Consider the following 14,478-nt stretch of genomic DNA (forward strand, 5'->3'; position numbering starts at 1 on the left):
TACTTTTGTTTTTTGTTCTTACTAACTTTTACATTATAGAACAAGAGGTAATATGTATCATATATATGAAAATGTTGGTATTAACACTTTCTTGAGACCCACTGAGAAACTTAAGCTTTCATCCCATTTTTAAAAGATCCCTGGAGCGCCTGGGTGGCTCAGTTAGTCAAGAGTCTACCTTCAACTCAGGTCATGATCCCAGCATCCTGGGATCGAGCCCCGCATCGGGCTCCCTGCTCATCAGGGAGTCTGCCACTCCTTCTGCTTGTGCTCGCTCTCTCTCTCTCTCTCTCTTTCTGTGTGTGAAAAATAAATAAATAATTTTTTAAAATAGGTAAAAAGATCCCTAACGCTCAGACCTGCTATGTCCGGGAATTATATTCACGAAGGTACAGATTTCTGGTCCTCCGGCTTTTAAAAACTGCTTCTGCATGTCCTTCATTCAACTCAGTTTAACCTATGTAGTCTCCTGATTTTATGTTGTGAAAAGTCTACGTTTGAGGCAACGAGTGACACTGAGTGATATATAGCACTAACACATTGGGAGAAAAGCTGATGTGGGGTGAGAAGTGGGGGGGAGAAAAAATTGTTTGATTAGAGAAAGTGAGGGGATGATGGAGACATGAGCCCCACAGGAAAGTAGTTTACATGGCGAGGTACCCAGAGCTGTTCCCTACTCTGGGCTCCTGTGCTCTTGAGCATCCTTCCTTAATGTGGCCTCTCCTCCCAGGCTTTCTCGAGTTTATTGCTTTCGCTCAACTCTAGAGACCACTAGGAGACTCCTCATTTCACTTTCTTCCTTTTGAGTATGGTGGCTTACTTTAAGGAGGCTGGATTAACAGCCCCAAATATTCCTACAAATATTCTTCTAATACCTGGTCTGTTGAATTACAATATTTTGAGTCTTCAGTTTACAGGACCTGATGAAATGAATTCTCTGTTGACATTTTGTCACACTTTATCTCTTGTTTGCTTCTAAAATTATATGTCCCTGAATTTAATGAATCATTCTTCTAGTTACACATGATTTTTAGTTTATATAATACCAATACTAGTATCTTTAAAATGTAGAAGAACTGCTATAACTCTGTGTGCACTTAGAAAATCTGATGAGGTTTGGTTTTTTGGGGTTTGAGGGTTTTTTGCTTTGTTTTTTGAAAGATTCTGGCATCATTATTAAATAGTAATAGAAGCTTCCAGCTTGACAGTTACTTCTTTTCATGGAATTCACTAGAGCTTACTGACGTCATCCAGACTGGAAGGCATGTTCTCTCTGCCAGTATCAGACAAGATGTAATACAAGGAATATGCTCCTTATACAAGTTTTTTTTTTTTTTCCATGTCCACGTAAATGCAGTTCTTTCCATTTTCTTTTCCTTCTGGCACATCGTAATGTTCCAGTCCATATGTGTTTTACCCATTATCTAGAGCTTTGTGTTTGTTTTAGCGCTTTACTCCACCCTTACTAGGACAGCAAGGGAACTTGTCAGGATACTTAAATTGTAGCCTAAAAGCTTTTAGGTTTTCTAGGCTTTTAGTCTTATTCATCTCTTTGTTCCTGGCCTCTGGCAAGGTCTGGTTCCTTGGCATCAAGTTGTCTAAAACTATCTTCCACCAGTTAGGTTTTATAGGGTCCCACTTTCGTTCCCTAAATATAATCTGAAACTATGAACCAAATTCAGGCTGATTGCTGCCGTTCTGCTGAACCAAATGCCTTCTGTTGTCTTTATTGTAACGACTCGCTATGAAAACCTACAAACTCCTTAAACTTGTTCTTAGATCCTCATGTGTGTTTGATTTGGGGTTGTTTCCTGTCTTCCTAACAGGGCTGTGTTGGACTTTAGTACTTGTTTTACACTATTACATGATCAGAAAGAACATCTGTTTCTATGTGTATTTTGAGTTTAAAAGTCCGTGTCTTACTGATTTTATTGTCTTAGATTACCTGAGTCTTTAATGTATAGCAACTCGCACACAAGAGTAGATGCTATGCTATTTGGTAGCTTTTCCCGTATCTTCCCTTTAAGCTTTAAAGTTGTTGCTTGGTGTTTCCCTCAACCATGACTTTTTCTTTGTTACAGTCTTTTTCTTATTACCTTTCCTGCTTACCACCTGGCCAGTACTTTTACTATTTACAAGCATATTTTCTTCAGCCATTATTTGTTTGATCTGCTAACGTAGCTATTCACCACTTGTAATTTGGTCTCATTACAAATACAGCATCCCAGCCTCTACTTAACATCTGTGGTATTGTAGACTAAGGTCACATTTTGTCTGAGGTTTCTGTTAAATTTTAGTTGGTTCCCAGTCATCCATTTGTGTTGAGATCATATCTATAATATGTAATGTAAACAACATATCTATAATAGTTCACAGAGATATCACAGGAAACAGTTTTCTTATGTCTTTTTTCCCCTGCCTTTTTGTTATGAATGACCCTACTTCCTGTAAGAATCCCCTTACGAACCAGTGCGTGTAGAGAGGAACACAGCTGTGTTGAATTGAATTAAGAAACAGAGCACTCTGCCCATGTTTGTGTATTTTTAAAAATTTACCTAGTTTCGGGCACCTGGGTGGCTCGGTGGGTTAAAGCCTCTGCCTTCGGCTCAGGTCATGATCCCAGGGTCGGGATGGAGCCCTGCATCAGACTCTCAGCTTAGCAGAGAGCCTGCTTCCTCCTCTCTCTTCTCTGCCTGCCTCTCTGCTTACTTGTGATCTCTGTCTGTTAAATAAATAAAATCTTATAAAAAATTTTTACCTAGTTTCCAGGTGCTTGTGAAATGTCTACATTTGAAAACCACTGATTTTTGTTGTTTCTTTGTCCCAAACTGATAGAATATTTTGTCCTCTAGCTATCTTCTTTAACTTCATAGCACAAATTAGGGAACTAATATGGAATGGACCTTAATATAGTTTAATGGTAGTTTAATTCTAACTGTGTTTGGAAAAACGGGAATAGAAGGGATTTAACTTTAGGCTTTATTTTGTATGTTACACATTAAATCTTTTTGTACTTCCTTTTCTTTTCTCAGTTCACTAAGAAGGTAATTAAAAATGTAATCAATAAGGAGCTATGTTCAAGTCCTGAGTTTGAACATAAGAGAGATCCAACATATCACATATCCTACTATGGAAATGCCTAATCCAGAACAATAATAAGAATAATCTTTAAAAGAGTTTCATATTAGTTATTATATCAAATCCCGTCAAAGTGAACTTTGCATTCCATAAACTGTAAGAATTGCTTAAGGGAAAGAATATTGATTTTACAGCTTAACATTAATCTGATTTTAGATTATGAGTAGCACGTTTATTTCTTTTATTTGTATTGAAGCCTGGGCTATTTATATACTCACTTTAAAGTAAGGAAATTGGGGGCACCTGGGTGGCTCAGTTTGTTGAGCATCTGACCCTTGATCTTGGCTCAGGTCTTGATCTCATGTTCGTGAGTTAGAGCCCTACATTGGGCTCTGCGCTGGGCATGGAGCCTACTTAAATACATACATACAGACACACATGCTTACATACACAAATAAAGTAATGAAATTGTATGCATATTGAAATCTTTTAAATATGAGCATTTATTTTTACAGTATATAAAGTATACAGTGGTCTTCAGGATGAACTTATGCTGTCACGAAGAGTAAGTTTGGTTTTGTTAAAATAAGTAGTGTGAAGTCATGTGTTTAAAAATATTTGAACTTGAAAATAAAGTTACAGACCAGTTATACCTCCAGTTAAAAAAAATTTGATATGTGTGATAATTGTAGCCATTAATGTTGAAGTGTTTATTCTTTCCCAGAAAGACATATTGCATGTATTATCTCATTTAATTTTCACAACAGTCCTGTGAGGCCTATTTTATAATGAGGAAAGTGTTAAGACCTTAATAATTTTCCTAATGTCACAAAACTAGTAAAAGTAGCAGAACTGGGATTCGAACTCAATTGTGTGACTCCCAAGCCCATGTGTTTTACCCACTCTGCTATATTGTTTACTACTTACTTTATTATTAAAGACTTCACCGTGACTTTATGCACCTTGCTCTTCCCCATGTGTCCACACATGCTCAATGTAAATATTCTTCCACGCAAAGTTTCCCCATAGACATTGATAGATGTAATTATTCAATATTAATACTAGGTTTTCAGATATGGTTCTGTGTGTGTGTGTTTAGGAAAATCAAAGGGAGATTAGAATATAGAATTAAAGATTTTTTATTTTATTTATTTGACAGAGATCACAAGTAGGCAGAGAGAGGAAGGGAAGCAGGCTCCCCACGAGTAGGGAGCCTGATGCAGGGCTCAATCCCAGGACCCTGGGATCACGACCTGAGCCAAAGGCAGAGGCTTTATTTAACACACTGAGCAATCCAGGCACCCCCAGGTTTTTTATTCCATTACCATTCAACATGACATTGCTCTAGGCTTGAGTTGGAACTGAATTTAAAAAGCATTTTTTAAATAATATCCAAGGATAATTCGTGATTACATGCATGCATCTAAGTTGATTTTTACGACTTTAAGGTGGAGGTACAGTGACTACGGGGCTCCCTCTTGTGGACCATTACAGCAAGTAGTGATCAAGTCTCAAGATCCCAAGACTTTTCTGTTAAAAACATTTTTGTCTAATAAGTAAGTATCAGTGACATCCTTTGCCATGCAACTTGGATGATAGAGAAGAGAGTCTGGGACTGTCTGGAGTAATATTGCTCAATGTGTGTGATTCTCCAGCCTTTTTGTTTCCTTGACCTATTGCTTGTATTTCCTGTCTACTTTCTAGTATTAGGGGAAAACATTGCTTCTAAATGTGCCTCCTATCCCACATTTCAGTTTTTTGGCCCAGAGACTCTAAGAATGAATGGCTGGAAGTAACTCCCATGAACATTTAGTAACAACACTCACTGAGTTTTTGGAGGCTGATTAGTTTGTTCATGGTCACATAGTGAGGTAATGTGATATTTTAGAAGAGAACCAGCAGAGCTAACAGCTCTTTAATAGTAACTTGATTAATTCAGTGAGCCTTGTTGGCTTTCTAAGCTGGATTGGAATGTAGGTAACCATGTAAACTAGAACAAGCCTAGGACTTAAAATAAATAGTCATAGCCTGGTGGAAGCTGGGCTTTAATAAAGACAGTTTTAATCTATTGTGTGTTTTGCTGTGAAATAAATAGTGACATGCCTCAAGTTACAGAACAAGCTCAGGACGGTATTTGTAGTAGGGTCAGATTTTATGTGGTGTGGTCAGAGGGTGAGCTTTTTAGTAATTGTCTGAGTGAAGAGTACTAATCAAATTCTCACAGTCACTCATTCTTGTTTCTAGTTTCCCATGTAATCTTTTTTATATATTCCTAAATGATAACTATTTATAGTTACCATTCAGTTAACTTGATATTCTTTTTTTTTTTTTCTCTGTACTGCTATTTTCTTGTTTCAGTGTAAGAATTTTACGTCTGATCATTATGGGGAATCCATTTTTGTGTGTGTGTGTGTGCAGGGGAGAAGAATGGGAGGAGAGCAAACCTGATGAAACTAAAAATTTCCATCTTAAAATGACATCATCATGCTTCATCCTTGATTTATAGTCACTGATGCCTTTTCTTAGATCACATTTTGGAAGCTATCCTAGGACAGTTCTGGAAGCCTCTCTAATTTTCTTTTAGAAAACTTATTCTCCAGTTTGGCAGTGTGTTTTAGAAGCCATTGAAATGTGCTCCTTTGTTCTTGTTCTACTTCTGAGGGTTTTTTCCAAACCAGGATTTGTGCAAAGATTTAGTTCTATGAATGTTTATCATAGAGTGGCACCTGGGTGGCTTAGTTGGTTAAACATCTGCCTTCGGCTCAGGTCATGATCCCAGGGCCCTGGGATTGGGCCCTGCGTAGGGCTCCCTGCTTGGTAGGGAGCCTGCTTCTTCCTCTCCCTCTGCCTGCCACTCCCCCGCTTGTGTGCTTTCTCTCTGTCAAATAAATAAATATATTTTTTTAAAAGAATGTTTATTACAGAATTGTAAGAAAAATAAAAGTTAGAAACAGCCAAAAAGCAAAAAGATTAATTATGATAATTTCATACTTTAGAATAATTTTATAATAATATATAGCTAGTAAAAAAGTAATGATGGGGGGCACCTGGATGGCTCAGTGGGTTAAGCCTCTGCCTTCGGCTCAGGTCATGATCTCAGGGTCCTGGGATCAAGCCCCGCATCAGGCTCTCTGCTCCACGGGAAGCCTGCTTCCCCGCTCTCTCTGCTTGCCTCTCTGCGTACTTGTGATCTCTCTCTCTGTCAAATAAATTAAAAAAAAAAAAAAAAAAAAAAAGCAATGATGGTACTTATGTTACTTATTGAAAAGATGTTCATGAATTTGTAAGTAAAAAAATTACTATGAATTGTCTTGGATAAAAGAAAAACTGTACGTACACACGCATATAGAAAATGGTTCATAGAAAAATATCTGGAGTGCCAGACTGTTAACATTGGTTGTTTCTATACAGATAAGTCTTCCCATGCAAATTCTGCCCCCCTTTCAAGCTTTGGTTGAGCAGAAGAGATGGTTTAGGGCAGCTACTCCCAGAAAGGACCAAGAAAAACACATCTTTTAAAAGAAAGGGGCAGATCTCACTCAAAATGACAGGGTAGGAAGATCGAGGGATTTATCTCTCTACCAAAGCAACCACCAAACTGGAGAAAAAGACCAGAGTCAACTATTTCAGGTCTCTGGATCCTGTTTGGACACTTACAAGAACCTTAGGAGTACTTGATGAAGGAAGAGGCTGCTATTTGGCAGTTCATGCACAAACCAGTAATCATTCCCCATTCCTCAGCGCCTTAGCCTTTGGGGACAGTGGCCTAAATTCCCGGAGGGGCTTGCTGAAACCAGGGTAGGCACTGGGGATTTTGTTCTCCAGAACTTTGGAGTTGTGTGTTTAAGTCAGTCTGTCAGATCCCTGAGTGCCAGGCACAGATATTTGCCCTCATTTCAGCCTTTCAGCTGCAGAGATTTCACCCAGCAGTGTCTACTGGAAGATATAAAAAATCTGTTCCTCCCCTCCACTCTTCCTTTTGGAGCCACACATTTAAGGAAATCTGTGTTGGGTCACTGTGTTGGCAATGACTGCAGAGATAATGGATCAGGAACTTCAGTGACCACACACAACAAGAAACACACGAAGGCAAATAGATATGCAAAAGTGAAAATAGTTTGAAAATGTCAAAACAGATGGCTTCAGCCCACAACAAGCAAAAGTAAGCAGTACTGGAGGAGTAAGAGAATAGATTTCCAGTATAATAGTCAAAATATCATCTTCTCAAAAAAAAAAAAAACTATAAAATATACAAAGAAACCAGAGAGTATGGCCCATACATACAACGAGAGAATTTCACAGAAGCGACCCCTGAGGAATTGCTAGTCAAAGATGTTAAATCAAGTATCTTAAATGCTTAAAGCAAACCATGGACAAAGAACTAAAGGAATTTGGGAAAACAAATTTTGTCTGAACAAAACCAGAATCTCAGTAGATAGAAATTACAAAACGGAGCCAAACAAATTCTGGGGCTAAAAAGCATAATGACTGAAATGAAAAATTCATTAGAGGGATTCAACAATGGATTTGAGTAGACAGAGGAGGATCAGTGAACTTAAAGACCATTGAAATTATTCAAACTGAGAAACAGAAAAATGAACAGAGCCCAGTGAACTGGTGGGAGATCATCATATTACCAATGTATGAATCTAGGAGTCCCAGTAGCAGGAAGAAGAAAGGAACAGAAAAGGAATTTGAAGGGAGAAAAAAAAGATGGAAAACTTCCCAAATCTGAAGACATGAAATATATACATCTAAGCTTAGTGAACTCCAAGCAGGATAAACTCAGAGATCCACACTGAGACATAATATAGTCAAATTGTTGAAACCCAAAGACAGAATTATGAAAGCAGCAAAAGAGAAGCAATTTGTCATAACAGGGGATCCTTAGTAAAATTAACAACTGATTTCTCATTATAGAAATGTTGGAAGCAGAAGGGGGAGGTAAGATGACATATTTAGAATCCTGAAGGAGGAGGGGGCTAGCCATCAAGAATTATCTGGCAGAACTATACTTCATGAATGCAGAAGAGATAAATACATTTCCAGACAAAAGTTGAGGGAGTTCATGTGCAGTAAACATGTGCTACGAGAAATGCTAGAGGCAGTCCTTCAGGATGAGCTGAAAGGACCTTAGAGAATAACCTGAAACCATAAAGAGAAATCAAGAATACCGGCTAGGGTAACTATATAGGTAAATATAAAAGTAGTATTGTAGGGGCACCTGGGTGGCTCAGTGGATTAAGCCTCTGCCTTCGGCTCAGGTCATGATCTCAGGGTCCTGGGATCAAGTCCCGCATCTGGCTCTCTGCTCAGCGGGGAGCCTGCTTCTCCCTCACCTCCCTATTCATGCTTTCTCTCACTATTTCTATCTCTCTCAAATAAATAAAATCTTAAAAAAAAAAAAAAAGTCACCTGGGTGGCTCAGTCAGTAAGCGGCTGCCTTCTGCTCTGTTCGTGGCCCCAGGGTCATGGGATTGAGCTCCACATCGGGCTCCCTTGCTCAATGGGAGGCCTGCTTCTCCCTCTCCTATTCCCTCTGTGTTCCCTCTCGCTGTGTCTCCCTGAGAAATGAATAAATAACATCTTTAAAGGAAAAAAAGAAGAAGCAAATGTTTAAATAGATCACAGAAGTGAAGGCACTTGGTAGGAGCACAAAGTGTAAAATACGCACTAACCAAGGTAATGGGCACAGTAGGTAGAAATGAAAATAGCAGTCTGCAGCCATCCTACCCTACAGATGAGATCAGTCTCATCTGATCGCAGAAGCTAGGCAGGGTTTGCATGGTTAGTACTTGGATGGGAAAAATGAGAAAGCAAACAAAACAAATTAAAAATTAAAAAGAATAGAGAGGAATTGAGATACAGATGATAGGTAAAGGCATTTCGACAGTCCAGTCTCAGAATGATAAAGCTAAAATAGGAACACAAGTATTTAGAGATAATAATTCAAGGAAACTCTTCAGAGGTAACAAAAGAGTTAAATTTACATATTAAAGGAGCACCCATTGTAGCTGGGGAAAATGACCCAGAATAATTAACAATGGGGTATATCCTTGCAAAGTCACTGGACTTTAAGATCAAGAGATTGGATGCCCATGCCAAAAAAAAAAAAAAAAATCACTTATAAATAAAGATTCGTTTGCTCAGACTTTGCAGATCTCAATGCCAGAAAGTAATGAATCAATACCTTCATTTTCCTACCTTCACTCAAAGAAGGAAAATGAGAGCCAAGATTTTATATCCAGTCTAGCTGTCTGTCAAATACAAAGACTACCGAAAGAAGTTGTTTATGAGCTACATAGTTTTCATGAGCCCTGAAGAAACTACTAAAGGATGAACCGAAGCAAATGAAAGCTTAAAGTGAGAATTGGAATGAAAGGAAAGTCTGTACTCTGCTAACTAACAAACATTGGGAACGGAAAAAGGAGGGAAAGTAGGATATAGAGTGGTGTCCTCATGTGTGATAAAATACTAAAAGACAATGCCCTAAGCTGACAGATCAAGAAGTGGAAATATAAGCATATTTCACAAAATGAAGGTATTTTTGAAGATTTGAAAGTTGTAGCAATGCTGTTCAGTAAAGGACTGCTTCAATAGATTATGGTCCATCCATATTATGGAATACTTTACAACCTCATGAAAGAATGAGGAAGGTCTCTTTGTCTCGGTAGGGAAGGAGCTCTAAGAAAAATGAAAAAGCAAGGTGCAGAACATACAATGGAATATGCTACCATTTATGTAAAAGAAGTAGAAAAATAGCATGTAATGTTTCTTACATTTGACCGAACTCAGGAAAGGTACACAGAATACTTTAAGAAAAAGATTATCGGGGCGCCTGGGTGGCTCAGTGGATTGAGCCGCTGCCTTTGGCTCTGGTCGTGATCTCAGGGTCCTGGGATTGAGCCCCGCATCCGGCTCTCTGCTCCGCGAGGAGCCTGCTTCTTCCTCTCTCTATGCCTGCCTCTCTGCCTACTTGTGATCTCTCTCTCTGTCAATTAAATAAATAAAATCTTAAAAAAAAAAAAAAAGAAAAAGATTATCACTTTGGGGGAGGGCTTAGGACGTAGTTGCATGGATGACTGGGTAGGGTTAGGTTTTTCACTGTGTTTTCTCCCTTTTGCCTTCTCTCCCTCCGTCCCTCCTCCTCGTATTCTTTCCCTGCTTTTCTTTGTCCCATCTTGCTTCCTCTTCAGTTTTTTTAGACATGTGAATTCATGACATATTCAATAACTAGCCTAATAGAAAAATCAAATGTTCTCTTTCCTTCTCCCCCAAATTCTGGTTCGACATAAAGTCTTAGGCAAAGCTTTGGGGTAGTTTTAGCTGCTGTCTCTGGAGGATCTTAGGGGATTTTCAGTCTTCCACAATGTAATCTTCTTAAGTAATCTTCCCCAGGCCTTCTAGGTGAAGAAAACACTTTGGGTGATTTACTGTTTCATCTGGACAGGTTCTCCCCTTTCTTACATTGTCTGTGAAATACTCAGTACTTGTTAAGTCTGGTTCTATCGTTAAATGAAGCTCTGTTTCTGATCCTTTGTATAGGTTATTTATGGGATTAGTCTTGCTGGATGGTGCTAGGCTCTTGTGAGAGAGCATTTGCTCTTGAGTCAGTGTCTAATATTCATTCTCAACTCAGTATGGTCAAACCAGAATTCCAGATAATGTGTACCAACTTCAGGACTCTGAGAAATAAGAAGACATGAATTATGTTTAGTGTTTTGTTTTGTTTTGTTTTGTTTCAGTTAAGGAAAATGAGACAACAAGAGGTTGTGACTTGTCAGAAATTACCCAGAAAATAGGAGTAAAGCAGGTGCATGCAGCTGTGATCTTGTGAATAGGGCTCTGGCTACCAGGCTGCCAGATGTCTTAACCATCGACACTGTGAATCCTGCTGTGAATCCTGAGGAGGACTCAGCATAGTGCATTGAGTTATTGGGGTTTTCCCCTCAAATGAGGCTCATTAATTTTTTGGTTCTTGTGCAGCTCTCCTCCCAAGGAGATTCTCATATTTATTTCTGGGGTGCATGAGTTTGGATATAGAATTTGAAAGCAGCGATGCTACCATTAGTTCTGTATACATGCATGCAAACACACGCACACTGGGATGCAGTGTAGTTGCCAGTGATAAAATTGTTACCTTTTGTGTGTGATTTAAGATAAATTGAAGGGAATGCTCATGAAGGCATGCTCATGACCTTGAACTCTTTTAGATTACTTTTCCATCATGGATAGAATACATGTATTCTGCAACATTTTCTAGAATTTTCTAGGTGCTTTAGCTCCCACAGATTAATTGTATTGCATTTCTACTTTGGTTTCTAAGGTTGTAACTATAAAATGGGGTGATAATCTTGGTCATCTTCATATTCTGATTACTGAATGGGATAGTTGATTTGAATACACTTTTGTAAAACTGTAGGGTACCTTATGAAAACAGAGATGGTAGTACTAGTATCGTATTAATTAGATCTCATCTGCTCCCCATATATTCGTACCATTCAACTCTGTCCCTTCCAGATTCGCTCTTTTCTAAGAATAGGACTAGAAGGATCATATCAGGCATAAATTCTTACACAATAGCATTTTTCCCCTCTTTGTTTCTTTTTCTGCATGCTTTCGTCTAAGTAAACACAGTTTTGGATAATTTTATACACAAAATTTTTACAATTAATAATCAGTAAACAATACTGTAGAGATATAATAAAAACTTAGGAGTCATAGTGTGGACATAGGCTTTATAAGCAAACAGTTCTGTGTTTTAAAATCCACTTGCATCCTGTATTGGCTGTGTGACCTTGGGCGAGTTACTTAATCTCTTGTTGATTCAGTGTTTTCATGTGTAAAGTGAAGGATAATATTTATCTTTTGAGATTGCTAAGGACTAAATGAGGAACTTTTTGCAAAGCACTTGGGAACATTGTTTTCACAGAATTTAGTCTGCCTTCATTTCCTCAAACTTGCTAATTCTACTTGGACATTATCACTTGATATTAATAGTTTTACCATTTTGGTTCCAGTCCTGTTACTGTAAGTTACATTGATAAGGATCAGGAATTTGATTCCATAGTTGTTGTAGATACTTTCTATTTTAGATTTGGTGGAATGAAAAATGAATACATTGTGAAATATGTACATAACAGCATATATTATTTTATTTCTGGCTTATGTGAGTATATGGAAATCTGAAAACTCATCAAAAAATAGGATGCATTTAGGGGCTCCTGGGTGGCTCAGTGGGTTAAAGCCTCTGCCTTCGGCTCAGGTCATGATCCCAGAGTCCTGGGATCAAGCCCCACACTGGGCTTTCTGCCCAGCAGGGAGCCTGCTTCCTTTCCTCTCTCTCTGCCTGCCTCTCTGCCTACTTATGATCTCTGTCTGTCAAATAAATAAATAAAATCTTTAAAAAAAAATAGGATGCATTTATTCAGTATATTTTTCACATATCTACCTGGTGCTATTATTAGGCTTTGGAATAAAGAGCTGAAGATGTTCTTGCCTACATTGGAGGTCATCATTTATTGGAGACAGGTAAATAAGCAGTTATAATCAAATCTGAGTCAAATCTGGAGAGAGCTAGAACCTGTAGCTGAATGAAACCTTTTCTTCCAGACTAAGGAGGTGGAGTTTATTTTAAGATGGTGAGGAGCTGGTGGATACTTACATTTAGAGCAACACGAATAGACTGGGAACTTAGAATAATTACCTGGAAGCATACAGTTGCTTCAACATCGATTTTTATCATCTTCTACACTGCAACCATTTACTTAAAACCTATTACATATCCACCTCATGTATACATTATCTCATTTAATCTAGCACCCTTTGAATTAGATATTCTTTTTTTTTTTTTTTTTTTTTTTTTACAGTCTTGAGGTCTTTTATTTTCTTTATATTTATCATGCCATGAATCATAGGGAATGGGTTCCAGCAGTTCGGGCTCCTTTCCATTGGTTCTCACAAAATGTGCTTCTCTGGGTGGAGCAGGCTGACGCTTCAGTTGAACCCAAGTACCTTTCTCTTTGGCTTCCTTCTTTTTCTGATCATTTTCCTTTACACGCTTCAGGAAGCTATCTCGGCTCTTTGAATGTTTAATATGCTCAATGCGTACATTAATTCTCTTGGCAAGAATCTTGCCCTTAACTTGTTTGTTGACAACAATGCCAACAGCATGCTGAGTAACATTGTAGACTCTTCCAGTTTTGCCATGGTAACATTTGTGGGGCATTCCCTTTTGAACAGTGCCCATTCCCTTGATGTCCACAATATCACCTTTCTTGTAGATTCGCATGTACGTGGCCAAAGGAACAACTCTATGTTTTCTGAAAGGCCTAGAGAACATGTAACGGGTACCCCTCCTCTCTCCCTTTGTGTTGGTCATTTTGGCAAATTACTGGAAGATGGCGGTTCCGGCCGAAAGGAAGCTGAATTAGATATTCTTGCCATTATTTTATAGATAGGAAAACAGAGGTTCTAGAGGTTAATAGAGGAGTTACTTAGTGACTGGACACACAAGGGAGAGTATGTTTGATTACCTGCCATTGTACATGGTGATTTTAATCTAATAGAAGTTAAGATGAGAGGTGATGAGTTGTTGATCATTAGTCTCCATTTTCATGTGTTTTATACTATGAACATTTCACTGAATTTAGTTTGGTTCTAGAGTTTGAAGATAACGTGTGTTCCCTGGGATGCGGCTTTTAATCCAAGTCCATTACTTCATCTGGTTAAGGAAACTCTGGTTTGTTCTAAAACTAGAGGGAAAAAAACGGTTGTGTTAGACTTGCTCCTTCTTGAGCTTTTCTATCTTATAGGATTTTGGTCCCTATGCTTATAGACTAGAAATTACTTGTTTCTCCAGCCCATCTCCTTTTCCTCTAAGTAAAATTATCTTAATATTTGAAATGATATCTCATTAGGATTCAACTTGGGACCTGGCTCCTCACTATGAAGGATAAATAAACAAGGTTTTATCTTTCTGCTCCATAAAGTTTATACAGTATATTCAAGCAATGGAATGAGAGGTTAATAATTCTTAAGAGTTGGGGCACCTGGGTGGCTCAGTGGGTTAAGCCTCTGCCTTCAGCTCAGGTCATGATCTCAGGGTCCTGGGATCGAGCCCCGCATCGGGCTCTCTGCTCAGTGGGGAGCCTGCTTCCTCCTCTCTCTCTGCCTGCCTCTCTGCCTACTTGTGATCTCTCTCTCTCTGTGTCAAATAAATAAATAAATAATCTTAAAAAAAATAATAATAATTCTTAAGAGTTAAAAAAAAAAACCTGATTATTAATCCAGCCACACTCATTATTAGCTTTCTAAGTGATGTCAAAATTGACCATTTACCACTTCATTCCTAGTTCTTTAGTTGAAAATACAAATAAAGTATTTCTTCTCTCCTAGAAA

At 38.3% G+C, this 14,478-nt stretch overlaps 2 protein-coding genes across 4 annotated transcripts in view; one reads left to right on the top strand and one right to left on the bottom strand.

Moving 5' to 3' along the window:
- PDE7A (phosphodiesterase 7A) overlaps positions 1-14,478 on the top strand; it is a 123,832-nt gene that overhangs the window by 77,418 nt on the left and 31,936 nt on the right. The gene's annotated exons all lie outside the window — the stretch shown is intronic.
- Positions 8,145-13,492, bottom strand: LOC123946594 (60S ribosomal protein L21-like). Its single transcript, XM_046012091.1, has 2 exons — positions 12,984-13,492; positions 8,145-8,223 (listed from the first exon to the last, which is right to left on the bottom strand). Exons 1-2 carry the CDS (start codon positions 13,457-13,459, stop codon positions 8,145-8,147), a joined length of 555 nt encoding a protein of 184 aa, XP_045868047.1. The 5' UTR covers positions 13,460-13,492.

This window comes from Meles meles, chromosome 1 (assembly GCF_922984935.1).
Source record: "Meles meles chromosome 1, mMelMel3.1 paternal haplotype, whole genome shotgun sequence".
Lineage (NCBI taxonomy): Eukaryota > Metazoa > Chordata > Mammalia > Carnivora > Mustelidae > Meles > Meles meles.

What these genes read in the sequence shown, in the direction of transcription:
- LOC123946594 (XM_046012091.1), bottom strand. Translation starts at nt 13,459, where the DNA reads ATGACCAACACAAAGGGAGAGAGGAGGGGTACCCGTTACATGTTCTCT. An exon ending in CCCATTCCCTATGATTCATG is followed by an intron (nt 8,224 to 12,983) that starts GCATGATAAATA and finishes TTATGGTTTCAG; the next exon opens with GTTATTCTCTAAGGTCCTTT.